Source organism: Lepus europaeus, chromosome 5, assembly GCF_033115175.1.
Source record: "Lepus europaeus isolate LE1 chromosome 5, mLepTim1.pri, whole genome shotgun sequence".
Classification (NCBI taxonomy): Eukaryota; Metazoa; Chordata; class Mammalia; order Lagomorpha; family Leporidae; genus Lepus; species Lepus europaeus.
In genome coordinates this window covers 38,837,279-38,852,939 of record NC_084831.1, presented here as the reverse complement: position 1 = coordinate 38,852,939, position 15,661 = coordinate 38,837,279, and the positions used below count along the sequence as shown (strand labels likewise).

At 41.7% G+C, this 15,661-nt stretch overlaps 1 protein-coding gene across 9 annotated transcripts in view; it reads left to right on the top strand.

Moving 5' to 3' along the window:
- The window catches only part of STIL (STIL centriolar assembly protein), a 70,468-nt gene that overhangs the window by 29,357 nt on the left and 25,450 nt on the right, over positions 1-15,661 (top strand). For all 9 annotated transcript variants that reach the window (XM_062191283.1, XM_062191284.1, XM_062191279.1 and 6 more), the window contains 4 exons: positions 795-904; positions 6,498-6,612; positions 8,378-9,340; positions 12,758-12,923. In XM_062191283.1, coding sequence (XP_062047267.1) covers positions 795-904; positions 6,498-6,612; positions 8,378-9,340; positions 12,758-12,923 — 1,354 coding nt within the window. The remainder of the gene's footprint in view (positions 1-794; positions 905-6,497; positions 6,613-8,377; positions 9,341-12,757; positions 12,924-15,661) is intronic.

Genomic DNA, 15,661 nt, shown 5'->3' with positions numbered 1-15,661 from the left:
ACTCATGGGATGCCGGCACTGCAGGTGGTAGCTTTACCTGCTACACCACAGCACCGGCCCCTATTATGAAATATTTAATGCTTCTAAATAGCCACGTGTATCTATTCAGACCTTGTTGTTGTGCCTTCTGAAAGTTCATTTATAAGTCATGAGTCAAGTTTTTAAGCTTTAATTATAAATGTAATATTTCTAAATGAGATCTGATAATTTCTAGTTTAGAGACCTATTGCTTATTTTTTTAAATTTATAATTTATTTTTATATGCATTTTTATTCATTTTCATTATAGAGAGACAGAAAGAGCTGCCATCTGCTGGTTCACTCCCCGAATATGTGCCACAGCTGGAATTGGGTCAGTCTAAAGCTGGGAGCCAGATCAATGCTGGCCTCCTATATGAGTGAGAGGGACCCAGCTGCCTCCCAGGGTGTGACGAGCAGGAAGCTGGAATAGGGAATGGAGCTGGAACTTGAACCTAGGCATTCCCAATGAAGGATGTAGTAGTCCCCAGTGGTGTCCTAACCACTAGACCAGATGTCTGTGGTAGAGACATGTATCATTTTATTCTTTAGATGGTATCCTCAGTTTATAGTTATATTCAGTGGGTTCCTGGTTAAGTTATGTGATATAGATGATTAAGTGTTTTTGTTTATGTAGCCATAGAAATGGACAGAAGATTACAGTAACAGAAATTAGAAGTGTCCCTCCACCCCTTAGTGTTTCAGAGCTACTGCTCATGCAAGTAGAGTTCTCTGGTGTTTTTAATTTAAGTCCAAGTATGACCTACTTTATTTCAGAATGTTGAACCTTCTGACAAAAATCCAATCCATTTTGAACTGAGTGCTGAAAGCCATAATGCAGAAACAGAGTTCTTCAACAAGGTGTCAAAGAATTTTTCAATTAAGAGGTAAAGGATAAATTTTTTTCCTGACATATACCTTTTAAAAAATCATTTGTTAATTTTTAGTGAGTAATCAACGTAACTTTTCAATTATTTATGATAAGATTATTTGTAAATCATATGTCCCATAGGTATTTTTCTTTTTCGTTTTTTTTTTAAGATTTTATTTATTTGAGAGGTAGAGTTATGTACTGAGAGGGAGAGACAGAGAGAAAGGTCTTCCATCCACTGGATCACTTGCCCAGTGGCCACAGTGTCCAGAGTTTGGCCAGTCCGAAGCCAGAAGCCAGGAGCTTCTTTGGGGTCTTCTACACGAGTGCAGGAGTCTAAACACTTAGGCCATCTTCTACTGCTTTCCCAAGGGGCCAGGGTTCTTGCTGCCCTTGTGAGAGACCCAGGTGAGGTTCCTGGTTCCTGGCTTCTGCCTGGCCTATCCTTGAATGTTGTAAGTATTTGAGGGAATGAACCAGTGGATGGAAGATATCTTTCTCTCTCTTCCTGTCTCTGTCACTCTATCCTAAAACAAACAAGCAAGCAAACAAAATCTTGCTTGAGAATGCTGCTTTGTTCTTTGAATCTTTAGAAATTATTGTTATTTATAATTCATCCTAGCAGTTTTTGTTATTTTCTCCACTTTTTGACTAATCTGAAATCCAGGAACTAAAGTCAAAGTGTTGGCAAGGCTGCATATCTTTTAGGGGCTCTAGGGCAGGGATGAAGAACACCCAGGCCACAGGGTATATGAGGCTCCCGAAATCATTTGCTCTGGTCATGTGAAGGCAACCTCCTGCAGGACTTGAACTTCAGTATAACTACAGCAGGCTACTTTTCAAGTTGCTAATTTTGTGTAGCCCACAATTGGTGTTATAAATATCCTAAAGGCTCCTGACTGAAAAAGGTACCCCATTCCTGTGGGAATGATAGGTTTTGTTGTCTTTTGCAGCTTCTGGAGACCACCCACATTCCTTGTCTCTTGGCACTCCACTCCAGATTCAAAGGCAGCAGCATAGCATCTTCATCTTTCTCCCTTCCTCCCTCTTCACTCCACTTTGCATCTCCACTTAGTCTCCAGCCTGTGCTTCCACACTCATCCTTCTCTGACTCAGATCCTCTTGCCTCCCTCTTTTCAGTCCTTTGTGACTACATTGAGATCACCTGGACAATTCACAATAACCACCCCTCTCAAGATCCTTGAAACAGGTTAGATCCCAAGAGAACCACCAAATTCTATGGCTTTGCAGGAACACCTCCACATCCTAAATTCTAGGGCTTCATTTTTTTGACTCTATGGAAGAAAAAGCCAAACTGAGGAGATGGTTGGAATTTCTTTAGCAGTGTTAAAAGCCTTGTTTATTTTCAACTCTGACCAAGGCTTTAATAAAGATCGTTCATCTTACATTTTAGTAAAATTTTGTCTTATGTGACAAACTGGTATTGTAACTGTCAGTTTTTTCTTTTTGCTTTGAGTACTTAAAAGGCTAAAATGATTTTATTGCTCCATATCAATTTTGTATGTATCATAAGTAAATGTGAAACATTAATTCCATGCCAAAACTCAGGTGTACAAAAATGCAGTGTTTTTTAAGTTATTGAACTTAATGTCTGTTTTGGGCCCCAATTCATTCTAGTGGGTTACAGTAACCAATTTCAGTCAATTCAAGGTCTCTTCATCTCCTTTCCTCTGGGGTTATGTGTAGTGGTGTACCAATACTGATGATAAGGGGTCATGTGGTAATCATACATCTATGTTGCTGTGTCTCTGAGGAGATTTACTTAATTGAGAGACTGAGAGATGGAGAGCAAGAACACTCTCAGCTGCGTGTTGACTCTAGATTCCTGCAATGGCCCTGAGCTGGGGACTGAAGCTGAGAGCCTAGGAACTCAATCCAGGTCTCCCAGTGCCTCCCAGGGTCTGCATTGACGTCAAGAACAGGGCTAAGTATCCAACCTAGGTATTCCGATATGGGACATGGATATCTTTTTTTTTTTTTTTTTATTTCCAGTAATTATTTTAATTTTTCAGGTTCTCAACATCTGTACAGCTTTAGTACTCCCTGAGAAATTAAACATTCTCATATTCATTTCACAATGAGAGAACAGCAGCAATACACTCTCATTAACTAACACAGAACATTTATTAGTTTCTAATAAAAAGGCATACATGGTTCGAATAGCAGAAAGACTATCGAAGAAATAAAATTTATCTTCAAACCAACTTCAGTCTGAAAGACTTCTTCACAAATGAGTATGGAGTTAAATACGTAAATCCTAAATTACTGTACCGTGGGCTATTTTTGTTTCCCCTTTTTGGTCATGACTATTCCAGAAAGATTTAATCAGACAACTTTCAATTTTAAGATTTCCAACAATGTCTATCCAAAAACATAAAGTGAAATTGATCTTAGAAAAAATATTAATTCAACAAGAAGATGGAGTTTAGTCTATTTTAGCCAATTTGGTTAGTTTTGCCTATATTTCATTTCATCACATCAATATTTAGAAGGCACTCACTCGAAAGGACATTTTACTCATTGATATTTAATCAATATTTCCATAGATGTCATCAAGTATGAAAAGACTTTCAACTATAAAATATGGAGGCCAAAAATTTTACAATATGCAAATACTGATAAATTTCACTAGAATTAGCTCTAGAACATTTTTATTTTAGTTTTCATTAAATGGAGAAATGCTGTTAAACAGTTGCATGTTGCTGAAAGTTGTTTATATTAATGAAGCAACAGTCTCTAAACTAAATTTCATATAATGAAATCACTGTCTTTTAATTTTTGAAATTAAGAGAGGGCAAAACTCAAGTATCATACTTTTTATTTCTTTCCATAAACATAAATAAAAGTTAGTATCAATACAAATGATAAGGAAACAGGCACACAGTTCTGTGTCAGGTCCTACAACGTAAGACACTGTGACATAACTCCTGTACAGTAAGCTTGGGACATGGATATCTTAACTTGAGTTTTAACTCCAAGCCAAATACCTGTCCCTGTTGAGGTTTTTTGTTTTTTTTTTTTTTTTTTTTTTAAAGATGTATTTATTTATTTAAAAGGCAGAGGCAGAGAGAGTGAGAGAGGTCTTCCATCTACTAGTTCACTCCCCAGATGGCCATAGTGGCTAGAGCTGCGCCAGTCTGGAGCCAGGAGCTTCTGGTTCTCCCACGTGGGTGCAGGGGCCCAAGGGCTTGGGCCATCTTCTACTTTCCCACACCATAGCAGAGAGCTGGATTGGAAGATCAGCTAGGTCTCAAACCAGTGCCCATATAGGATGCCAGCACTGCAGGCTGCAGCATTATCCACTGTGCCATTGTGCCAGCCTGAGGTGTTTTCATTTACAGCTAGTATTCACAAGTTTATGTAGGTTCCTCTGCATCTCCTTTGACACTTTTCAGGTCACTAGTTTTCTGTCATGTTCATGCCACACTGAGCACATGGGATGTCACTCTATATTTTCCATGTCATTCTTGAATGTTGGGTGAGTTCTTTGGGGAACTGGTGCAGGTGCCTAAGCATACCATACAGACATTCTGGTTGCTTTGCTGCAATACTTGCACAGAAAGATTTCTGTGTCTGCTTTTCCAGGTTACTAAGTTTTAGGGCAAGTCTCCTCTGATATCTTCAAATCTGCCTGGAGTTTTCTGTTCTCCTTGCTACCAAGGAGTATCCTGAGGAGTATACAGGATGCAGGAGCTTCCTTTTGGTTTATCTTCCCTTTTTCCTAATGCATCCTATTACTAGTTTATGATATGAAAAACTTGATGCATGTACTATTCTATTTTAATTTTTTTTTTATTTGACAGGTAGAGTTATAGACAGTGAGAGAGAGAGACAGAGAAAAGGTCTTTCTTCTGTTGGTTGACCCCCCAAATGGCTGGAACTGCGCCGATCCGAAGCCAGGAGCCAGGTGCTTGCTCCTGGTCTCCTATGCAGGTACAGGGGCCCAAGCACTTGGGCCATCCTCCACTGCCTTCCCGGGCCATTGCAGAGAGCTGGCCTGGAAGAGGAGCAGCTGGGACTAGAACCGGCACCCATATGGGATGCCGGTGCCGCAGGCAGAGGACTAACCAAGTGAGCCATGGCACCGGCCCCCGCATGTACTGTTCTAAATATTGAAGTTTCTTTTAAAATTTTTTAAAAATGTATTTATTTGTTTGAAAGACAATTACACAGAGATAAGGCTGAGCCAAAGCACCAGCCCTAAATCTTAGTTTTAAACCCTAATTCAGGGGCCAGCGCTGTGGTGCAGCAAGTTAAAACCCTGGCCTGACGCGCTGGCATCCCATATGGGTGCCAGTTCTAGTCCCAGCTGTTTCGCTTCCAATCCAGCTCTCTGCTACAGCCTGGGAAAGCAGTAGAAGGTGGCCCAAGTGCTTGGGCCCTGCACCTACGTGGGAGACCCGGAAGAAGCTCCTGGTTCCTGGCTTTGGATCGGCACAGCTGCAGCCATTATGGCCAATTGGGGAGTGAACCAGCGGATGGAAGACCTCTCTCTCTGTCTCTACCTCTCTCTGTAACTCTGTCTTTTAAATAAATAAAATAAATCATTAAAAAAAACCCCTTAATTCTGCTTTTGAAACTCTGCCAAATTTTGTTGTGTTCTGCTGAGGCATGCTACCTGTGATACAATGACTACAACTTACTAAATGGGAGGTGATGCCTCAATTTCTCAAAGTATTTTCCCACCAAAGATACAAATATATAGGAAAATGTAGTTCCATGTTTGGGTTTCTTTTTTTTTTTTTTAAATTATTAGACAAAGAAAAAGATACACAGAGAGAGACATACAGGCAAACTCCATCTACTGGTTCATTCTCCAAATGGATACAAGAGCTCAGGCTGGGCCAGTCCAAAGCTGGGACCCAGAAACTTAATCCAGGTTTCCCACATGGGTGGCAAGGACCCAACTGCTTGAGCCATCACCTGCTGCCTTGCAGGTTCCTTCCTCATAAGCAGGAAGCCATCAGGTATGGAGCTGGCACTTGAACTCAGGTACATGTGAATGTCTCAACCTGCATCTTTTTTTTTTGATGGAGTGTTATTAAAGGTCAGTGGAAAGTAATAATGCAGAGGGTACACCTGACGGGCCAAGCAGCATCTCAATGAAGAACTAAGAACCTTAACCTGCATCTTAAGCACAAGGGGAAACGCTTGCCCCTGGTTTTCCTTCTTAACTTCATGCTATTTAATATTTAGTACAGTGGGTATATATTTCTATCACCAGATTATGAACTTTTTGACAGCATGTGTCTTATTTATTTCTGAAGTAGTCAACCAAAAGATGCTCACTAACTGTTGATTCTTGTGACATTAACAATATGGGGTTAAACCTAACATGATCTAGCATAAGGGGAAGTTTATTAATCATGAATCTGACTAGACCAGCTTTGCTGGTCATCTGACATTGAGATTGAACTGAAAGAGAAAATAATCTATGGTTTCAGATATTAAATTAAGTGATGCAAATACCACTGTAATTTATTAAATTGACTTTATTCAATTTAAAAAAAAGGGAAGAATGCTAGATTACTTCAGGTTTTTTTTTTTGTTTTTTGTTTTTTGTTTTTTGTCTCTCCTTCTACTTCTAGATCTTCCCAAAAGTTATCTCCTGGGAAAATGCCAGTAAATGATCAGGACTCTGGTGTTGAAGATGAAGATTTTTCTCCAAGACCAATTCCTAGTCCTCATCCAGTGAGTCAGAAGGTATCACTGATCTTATAACGAGTTCACCTTTGTGGTTAGAGACCTAAGTCTTTTCATGTTAAAGCACTGAATATGACACAAGCTTATTTAAATGTCACTCTAACGTATATGTGATTCTCTCTCTCTCTCTCTCTCTATATATATATATATGGATAGATAGATATCTCACAGGTATATATATATGTAGTGATATATAAATATAATAAGTACATAATTATTATTCCTAGAGAAAACTGGGGCATAGATTGGTTAAGTTTCCTGCTGAAAATCACACAAAGGCATTCAGTTATTAAATAAGCATGTGAAATGTAGTAAAGGTAGGATTCTAATTTAGGATGTTTAATTTCAGAATCTGGTGCTTTCTTTTTTTTTTTAAGATTTATTTATTCAATTGAAAGAGTTACACAGAGAGAGAAGGAGAGGCAGAGAAAGAGAGAGAGGTCTTCCATCCACTGGTTCACTCCCCAATTGGCTGCAACAGCTGGAGCTGCGCCGATCTAAAGCTAGGAGCCAGGAACTCCTTCTGGATCTCCCACGTGGGTGCAGGGGCCCAAGGAACTGGGCCATCTTCTACTGCTTTCCCAGGCCACAGCAGAGAGCTGGATCTGGAGTGGAGCAGCCAGGACCCGAACTGGCGCCCACATGGGATGCTGACACTGCAGGGGGTGACTTTACCTGCTACGCCACAGCATCAGCCCCAGAATCTGGTGCTTTTAACAGCCATATAGATTGAACATTTTTCTCTAACCACAGCTTGATGTTGGTTTTTATTATCATATTAGAAAATATCCTGCTTGTTCTCAGAGGTTAATTACTAATAACCCCTGTCATAGCTTTTTTTTTTTTGGACAGGCAGAGTTAGACAGTAAGAAAGAGAAACAGAGAGAAAAGTCTTCCTTTTCCGTTGGTTCACCCCCCAAATGGTTGCCATGGCTTCCTCCCAGTCTCCCACGCGAGTGCAGGGCCCAAGCAGTTGGGCCATCCTCCACTGCCTTCCCGGGCCACAGCAGAGAGCTGGACTGGAAGAGGAGCAACCGGGACAGAACCAGTATCCCAACTGGAACTAGAACCCGGGGTGCCAGCACCGCAGGCAGAGGATTAGCCAAGTGAGCTGTGGCACCAGCCCATAGCTTTTTGACTGTAGTCTACCAGAAGGCTATTTTAGATTTGTTGTTTACCTTTATTGGACTGTTGCTTATTTGAGAAGAAAAAGGAATGGGATAGGTTTTTAAAAACTGCAATTTATGACCAAATTCATCACAGTCAGTTTGCTGTCTTTCAGCTCTTTTGATATCAGTAGGAGGAATAGGAGTGAGTGACTTCGCTTAATGGAGAAATATTTTGAAATATTTATTTGAAGATTCTTTGTTAAGGATGTATAAACATTATTTGCTGCTAGATTTGTTGAAGCATTCTATGTGTGATAAATTTTTTCGCTGAGTAAAAATGTCTGTTGCATAGTTTCCCATGTTCTGTAATCTAGGCAGTGTTAATCAGTATTTCAGTAAAAGGCATTCAATTATTAAATAAGCATGTGAAATGTTTAGTTACATTCAGAGGGTAAGAGCCTTATTTATTTTGTTCACAGTTGTATTCCTAGTGCCTAGCATGTTGAAGATGCCCAGTAGATATTTATTTATGATCTAAATAATGAATACTTTTTAATACATAATCGGATATAATATGTGTAATCCCAGTCTAAGGAAAGTAATATGCACATTTTCCCCTTAAAAATACATTTTTTGTTCTTCTGTCTCATTTATAGGTTTCGAAGATTCAACCATCAGTTCCTGAACTTTCATTTGTGTTGGATGGCAGTGTTATAGAATCAAAGCCTCTGCCTAATCCACTGGAAATGGTGAATGATGAAAATCCTCCCTTGTTAATGAACCACTCTGAACACTTGAGGCCATTGCAACCCCAGCTCTGTGATGAGAAACACAGCTTTGAACCTGGAGAACCTTCCCTGAGACAGCTATCAAATCAGTTAAAGCAAGTCACTGCTCCTTTGAGACATTGCAAAGTAAGACAGCCATCTACCTGTGCGAAAGGGAACCCTTACATTGGGAATGTTGTCATACCATCTTCTCCTAATGGGCCATCTCCTGATACATCTGAAAAGCTTCAAGCAGTTTCTGCTGGAACTGTACCAAAAGAAGAGTATCCCCTGAGGCCTTCTACATTCAATTCTAGACAGTCTTCTCTTGCTCCGCAGCCTCACCCACACAATTTTATTTTTTCACCCCATAATTTGAGAAGACCGATGGAACTTCATATACCCGCTGCACCCCCACCATCTTACTATCCCACAAATGTTTGCAGTTGTTGTCAGCATCATGGCCATATTCAGTGTAGTCCAGTAAATTCTTGGCAAGGAATAAATAAAGTAGGATCAGTTCAAGACCTGCAATCTGAAGCTCTTCAAAAGCCTTCTTTATTTCACCCAAATGGATGTCCTGCTATGTGCCATAATGCCTTGTACTCTTCAAGTAGTCCAATAGCCTTGAGACCTCAGGGAGGTATGGGCAGTTGTTCTCCCTGCAGCAATATAGAACCATCGCCTGTGACAAAATTGCCTTCATGTGTAGATTCATCTAATCCACAGCCCTGTGCAGTGTGCATTCACACACCCAAGACTGAGTCTGATAATGGCATGATGGGCCTGACTCCAGATGCATATCGGTTCCTCACAGAACAAGACAGACAGCTGAGACTACTTCAGGCCCAGGTTTGTTTGGAACTTTCTTTGTTCTGTTAAATTTTTGGTTTCCTAAAAACTACCAACTCTTTTCAGTAATTATTTTTTATGTGTTTATATTTCAACCAACCTTAATAGTTTACTGATAATATTTATTTTTGTATATTAATAAGGTTAATCCTCTAAAATTAATGTGATTAGTGCCATTTATAAGGAAATAAATCAGTGGTTTAAAAGGGAGATTCTTTTACTTCTGCATATATACTCAAGAGAGATGAAAAAAAATTTCTGCAAAAAGCCCTGTGTATAAATATCTGTAGCAACATTATTCATTTTAGTTTAAACTATAAACAACCCAGATGTCTTCCTACTGATGGATAAACACAATGTGGCATATCTGTAAATGGAATATTACTCAGCAATCAGAATCAATAAAGTATTGATAAATGCTACAACCTTGAAAATATGCTGAGTGAAACTAGATACAAAGCTGTATATTATATGGATCTGTTTATATATAAAATGTCCAGAATAGGCAAATTCCTAAAGAAAGAAAATATATTAGTGGTTGACGGAGACTGGGAAATGGGCAAGGTGGGGTGACTACTAATGGGCCCCGAGTTTTTTGTTTTTTGTTTTTGACAGGCAGAGTGGATAGTGAGAGAGAGACAGAGAGAAAGGTCTTCCTTTTTTGCCGTTGGTTCATTCTCCAATGGCCGCTGCAGCCGGCGCATCGTGCTGATCCGAAGGCAGGAGCCAGGTGCTTCTCCTGGTCTCCCATGCGGGTGCAGGGCCCAAGGACTTGGGCCATCCTCCACTGCCTTCCCGGGCCATAGCAGAGAGCTGGCCTGGAAGAGGGGCAACTGGGATAGAACCTGGCTCCCCAACCGGGACTAGAACCCGGTGTGCCGGTGCCGCAAGACGGAGGATTAGCCTGTTAAGGCACGGCGCCAGCCGGGCCCTGAGTTTTTTTAGGAGTAGTACTCTGGAATTAAATACTGGGGATGGTTGCAAACTTAATGAAGATACTAAAACCACTGAATTGTACATTTTAAAGCAGTGGATTTTATGACATGTGAATTATATACTAATTTAAGGAAGAAGAAGGATGTTTTACCCAGTGGGATAAATAAGCTGCCACCTATGATGCTAACATCCCATATTGGGGTACCCCATTCAGATTTCAGCTGCTCCACTTCCATCCATTCTCTGCTAATGTACCTAAGAAATCAGTGGAAGATGGATCAAGTACATGAGCCCCTGCCAGCCACATGGGAGACCCAGACAGAATCCAAGCTCCTGGCTTCAACCTGTCCTAGTCCCAGCCATTGCAGCCATTTGGGGAGTAAAACAGCAGATGAAAGATCTCTTTCTCTCTGTCTTTCCCTCTCTCTTTGTCACTCTGCCTTTCAAATAAATAAAATAAATCTTAAATAAATAAGGAAGAGTAGGAAGGATTTTAGTATTTGGATCTCAGCTTTGCTACTTACTAGTTATTTGACATGGACAAGTAACAACTTTTCTGTGCTATAAATTTTCTTAGTTGTAAAATGTATTTAATAGTAGTACAGTCTTCACAGGATTGTCATAAAAACCATATATGATTTTTTAAAATAATTTTTATTTATACAAAGGGAATAAATTTTGTGTATTTCATATATACAATTTTATTTTTATTTATTATTTATTTATTTGACAGGCAGAGTTAGACAGAGAAAGAAAGAGAGAGAGAAAGGTCTTCCTTTTTCCGTTGGTTCACCCCCCAAGTGGTCGCCACGGCCGGCACATTGCGCTGATCCGAAGCCAGGAGCCAGGTGCCTCTTCCTGGTCTCCCATGCGGGTGCAGGGCCCAAGAACCTGGGTCATCCTCCACTGCACTCCTGGACCACAGCAGAGAGCTGGACTGGAAGAGGGGCAACCGGGACAGAATCTGGCACTCCAACCAGGATTAGAACCTGGGGTGCTGGCGCCACAGGTGGAGGATTAGTCTAGTGAGCCGCAGCGCTGGCCATCATAATGGTACTTCCTAACCTACCCTCCCTCACTCTCACTTTCTGTCCTTATTTTTCTTATAATTTTTACAGTACCATATATATATATATATATATTTTTTTAAGATTTATTTATTTGAAAGGCAGAGTTACAGAGAGGCAGAGTGAGAGAAAGAGATCTTCCACTTCCGCTGGTTTACTCTAGATGGCCACAATGGCTGGAGCTGGGCCGATCCAAAGCCAGGAGCCAGGAGCTTCTTCCTGGTCTCCCAAGTGGCTCAGGGGCCCCAAATTGGCCTTCTTCTTAGCAGGAAGCTGGATTGGAACTGGAGCAGTCAGGACTCAAACCGGCTCCCATAGGGGATGCCTGCACTAGCGCCAGCCCTAGTATTAGCTTTTTTTTTTTTTTTTTTTTTTAAGATTTTATTTATTTATTTGGGAGATAGGGTTACATTCAGTGAGAGGAAGAAACAGAGGTCTTCCAGCCCCTGGTTCACTCCTCAAATGGCCACAGTGGCTGGAGTTGAGCTGATCCAAAGCCAGGAGCCAGGAGCTTCTTCCAGGTCTCCTGCGTGGGTGCTGGGGCCCAAGCACTTGGACCATCTTCTACTGCTTTCCCAGGCCACAGCAGAGAGCTGAGTCGGAAGAGGAGCAGCCGGGACTAGAACCAGCTCCCATATGGGATGCTGGCACCACAGGCAGAGGATCAACCTCTACCACAGCACCGGCTCCCAGTGTTAGCTATTTTTAAGATGTTTAGTTGTTTTTATGTACTTGAAAGGCAGAGTGACCAAGAAAGAAGTCTTCCATCCACTGGTTCATCTCCAAATGCTCCCAACAGCTGGAGCTGGTCCAGGCCAAAACCAGGAAGCTGTAATTCCATCCTGGTCTCCCGTGGGGTGGTAGGGGCCTAAGTACTTAGGCCATCATTGGCTGCCTCCCAGGATGCACTAGTAGGAAGCTGGTTTGGAAGCAGAGGTCCCAGGACTTGAACCAGGCACTCTGATAGGAGATGCAGGCACCTGCTACACCCACACCATATCAAATATTCTTAATATTTCCATTTATAGCATAGGCATTTCTGATTAACCTTCATAAGAAGAATCTTACGTGAAATGTTCACCTCCAGCGTACACCCCCAATCTTTTGATTTATAAGTGAAATAGTAATAAAATGTTGATTTGAATTATTAGCCATTTGAGACTTTTCTTACATGTCAGTTTATGAATACTAAACATCTTTGTTTCACTTTTAAATTTATACTTAGTTTAAAGTTCTTTTTAATAATTGATAATTTTCTACATTAAATGTTTCATGATGTGATGTAATTGAAATATGAGAAAATAATTTAAAGTCAGTTATTGGATCACTTTAGAATTCATTATTAGACTCTGCTGCTGCCACTTTTTGTTGATTACTTCACCGTCAATTTAAAATGTGCCTTTAATTGATACAGATCGAGCGTTTATTAGCAGCACAGTCTCTGCAGTCCGCTTCCTCTAAGACAACCAGTGTTGAAAACGCAGTGCAAGCTGCGAGACAAATGGAGCCGGTTTCCATGGAAGCACAGCCTTCCCTTGGCTTGCAGATGAAAAAAAGTGTAAGCATTGCTGTGAGCACAGGTAATTTCTTCTGTATTTTTTATGAACTTAAAACTTATGCATCTTAAAAGGATTTTTTAAAATACTTTTCTTGGCTGGTGCCGTGCCTTAACAGGCTAATCCTCCGTCTTGCGGCACCGGCACACCGGGTTCTAGTCCCGGTCGGGGCGCCGGATTCTATCCCGGTTGCCCCTCTTCCAGGCCAGCTCTCTGCTATGGCCCGGGAAGGCAGTGGAGGATGGCCCAAGTCCTTGGGCCCTGCACCCGCATGGGAGACCAGGAGAAGCACCTGGCTCCTGGCTTCGGATCAGCGTGATGCGCCAGCCGCAGCAGCCATTGGAGGGTGAACCAACGGCAAAAAGGAAGACCTTTCTCTCTGTCTCTCTCTCACTATCCACTCTGCCTGTCAAAAAAATAAATAAATATAAAATACTTTTCTTACCTGATTTTTGAATATTCACATTGAAATTGGTGCACAGTACAATAGAACCTAAACTAAGGTGACTTGTTTAAGCCTGTGTAATTTTTAGTCTTTATGAAATAAAACTATACCTGGACACAGATACAAGCCTACATAACATGATACTTTGGCTTTGCTACTTTTCTTTTTTTAGTATTTTTAAATATTTTTATTTACTTATTTGAAAGGCAGAATTACAGAAAGAGGGAGAGAGAGGTCTTCCATCTGCTGGTTCACTCTCCAAAAGGCTACAATGGCCAACACTGAGCCAAAGCCAGGAGCCAAGAGCTTCCTCTAGGCCTCGCTTGCATGTGGGTGGCGAGGGCCCAAACACTTGGGCCATCTTCTGCTACTTTTTCCAGGCCATTAGCAGGAAGCTGAATCAGAAGTGGAGCAACCAGGACATGTACTGGTGCCCATATGGGATATTGGTGCTGCAGGCAATGATGTTACCTGCTATACCACAATGCTGGCCCCTGCTTTTTGTTTTAAGATTTATTTATTAATTTGAAAGGCATGGTGACAGAGATGGAGAGATCTTCCACCCACTGGTTCACTCCCCAAATTGCTTCAACGGCCAGGACTAGCTCAGGCTGAGCCAGAACTCTATTCTGTCTCCCACATGGGCGGCAGGGACCCAACTACTTGGTTTGTCTTCCACTGCTTTCTCAGATGCATTAGCGGGAAGGTAGATCAGAAGCAGAGCAGGACTTGAATCTACACTCTAATATAGGATGTTGATGTCACAAGCAGTGGCTTAACCTGCTGAGCCATAACATTGGTTTTTTTAACCATGTTTTTTTTTTTTTTTTAAGAAAAAATTTTTTGAAGCAACAGAGACAGAGGTCTTCATCCACTGGTTCACTCCCCAAATGCAGGGACTCAGCTGCTTGAGCCATTATCTGCTGCCTAATGGGATGTGCATTAGCAAGAAGCTGGATTGCAAGCAGAACTCAAACTGGAACCCAGGCACTCCAATATGGGGATGCAGGTGTTCCAAGCCACATTCTCTTTTTTTTTTTTGACAGGCAGAGTGGATAGTGAGAGAGAGAGAAACAGAGAGAAAGGTCTTCCTTTGCCGTTGGTTCACCCTCCAATGGCTGCTGCGGCTGGCGCATCACGCTGATCCGAAGCCAGGAGCCAGGTGCTTATCCTGGTTTCCCATGGGGTGCAGGGCCCAAGGACTTGGGCCATCCTCCACTGCCTTCCCGGGCCATAGCAGAGAGCTGGCCTGGAAGAGGGGCAACCGGGATAGAATCCGGCGCCCCAACCAGGACTAGAACCCGGTGTGCCGGTGCCGCAAGGCGGAGGATTAGCCTGTTGAGCCACGGCGCCGGCCTCAAGCCACATTCTAACCACCGCACCAAATACCCAATACACATGCCTAAACCAACCGACCAACCAACCCACCTTCCTCCCTCCCTCCCTCTCTCTCTCCTCCCTCCCTCCCTCCCTCCCTCCCTCCCTCCCTCCCTTCCTTCCTTCCTTCCTTCCTTCCTTCCTTCCTTCTTTTTTAAGATTTATTTGTTTGAAAGGCAGAGTTACAGAAAGAGAGAGGGACAGACAGAGATTGATCCTCCATCTACCTGTTTACTCCTCAAATGGCCACAACTGCTGGAGCTGGGCTGATCTGAAGGCAGGAGCCAGGAGCCTCCTCTGGGTCTCCGGCGTAGGTGTAGGGGCCCAAGCACTTTGGCCATCTTCCACTGCTTTCCCAGGCCATCAGTAGGGAGCTGGATTGGAAGTGGAACAGCCAAGACTTGAACTGGTGCCCACATAGGATACCAGTGTCGCAGGTGGAGGTTTAACCTATGCCACAGTGTAACCCTGACTAACCATTTCTTAAACCACTACATGTAGCAGTATTTCTCAAGTTGCAGATTGTAGACGGTTTATGGTGCAAAAGATGTTTTAGGGTGGTATATAGATGAATATTTTATGTTTTATAGATGTATTTATTCTTATGAGTATTAGAAATAACCAGCACATCAAGTCTGTGATTTCAGAGAAATGATAAAACCTGGTAAAAATGAATTAATTCAGAGTAAAACATCAACAGTTAATACATGCAATAGATCCTAAAATATGTGTACCTAGCCTATAAAGTTTGAGAAACAAATACTTGCCTGGTACTACTTACATCTGTCACATCTCTAATGTAGTCAGATATTTAAAGTTTAAAGCCAGAGAACCTAGGGACTTGTGTTTCATATATTTTCTCCTGTTACTCAGAGCAGCAATTCTTTTTTAAAGATTTATTTATTTATTTGAAAGGCAGAGTTACCAGAAGAGAGAGAGA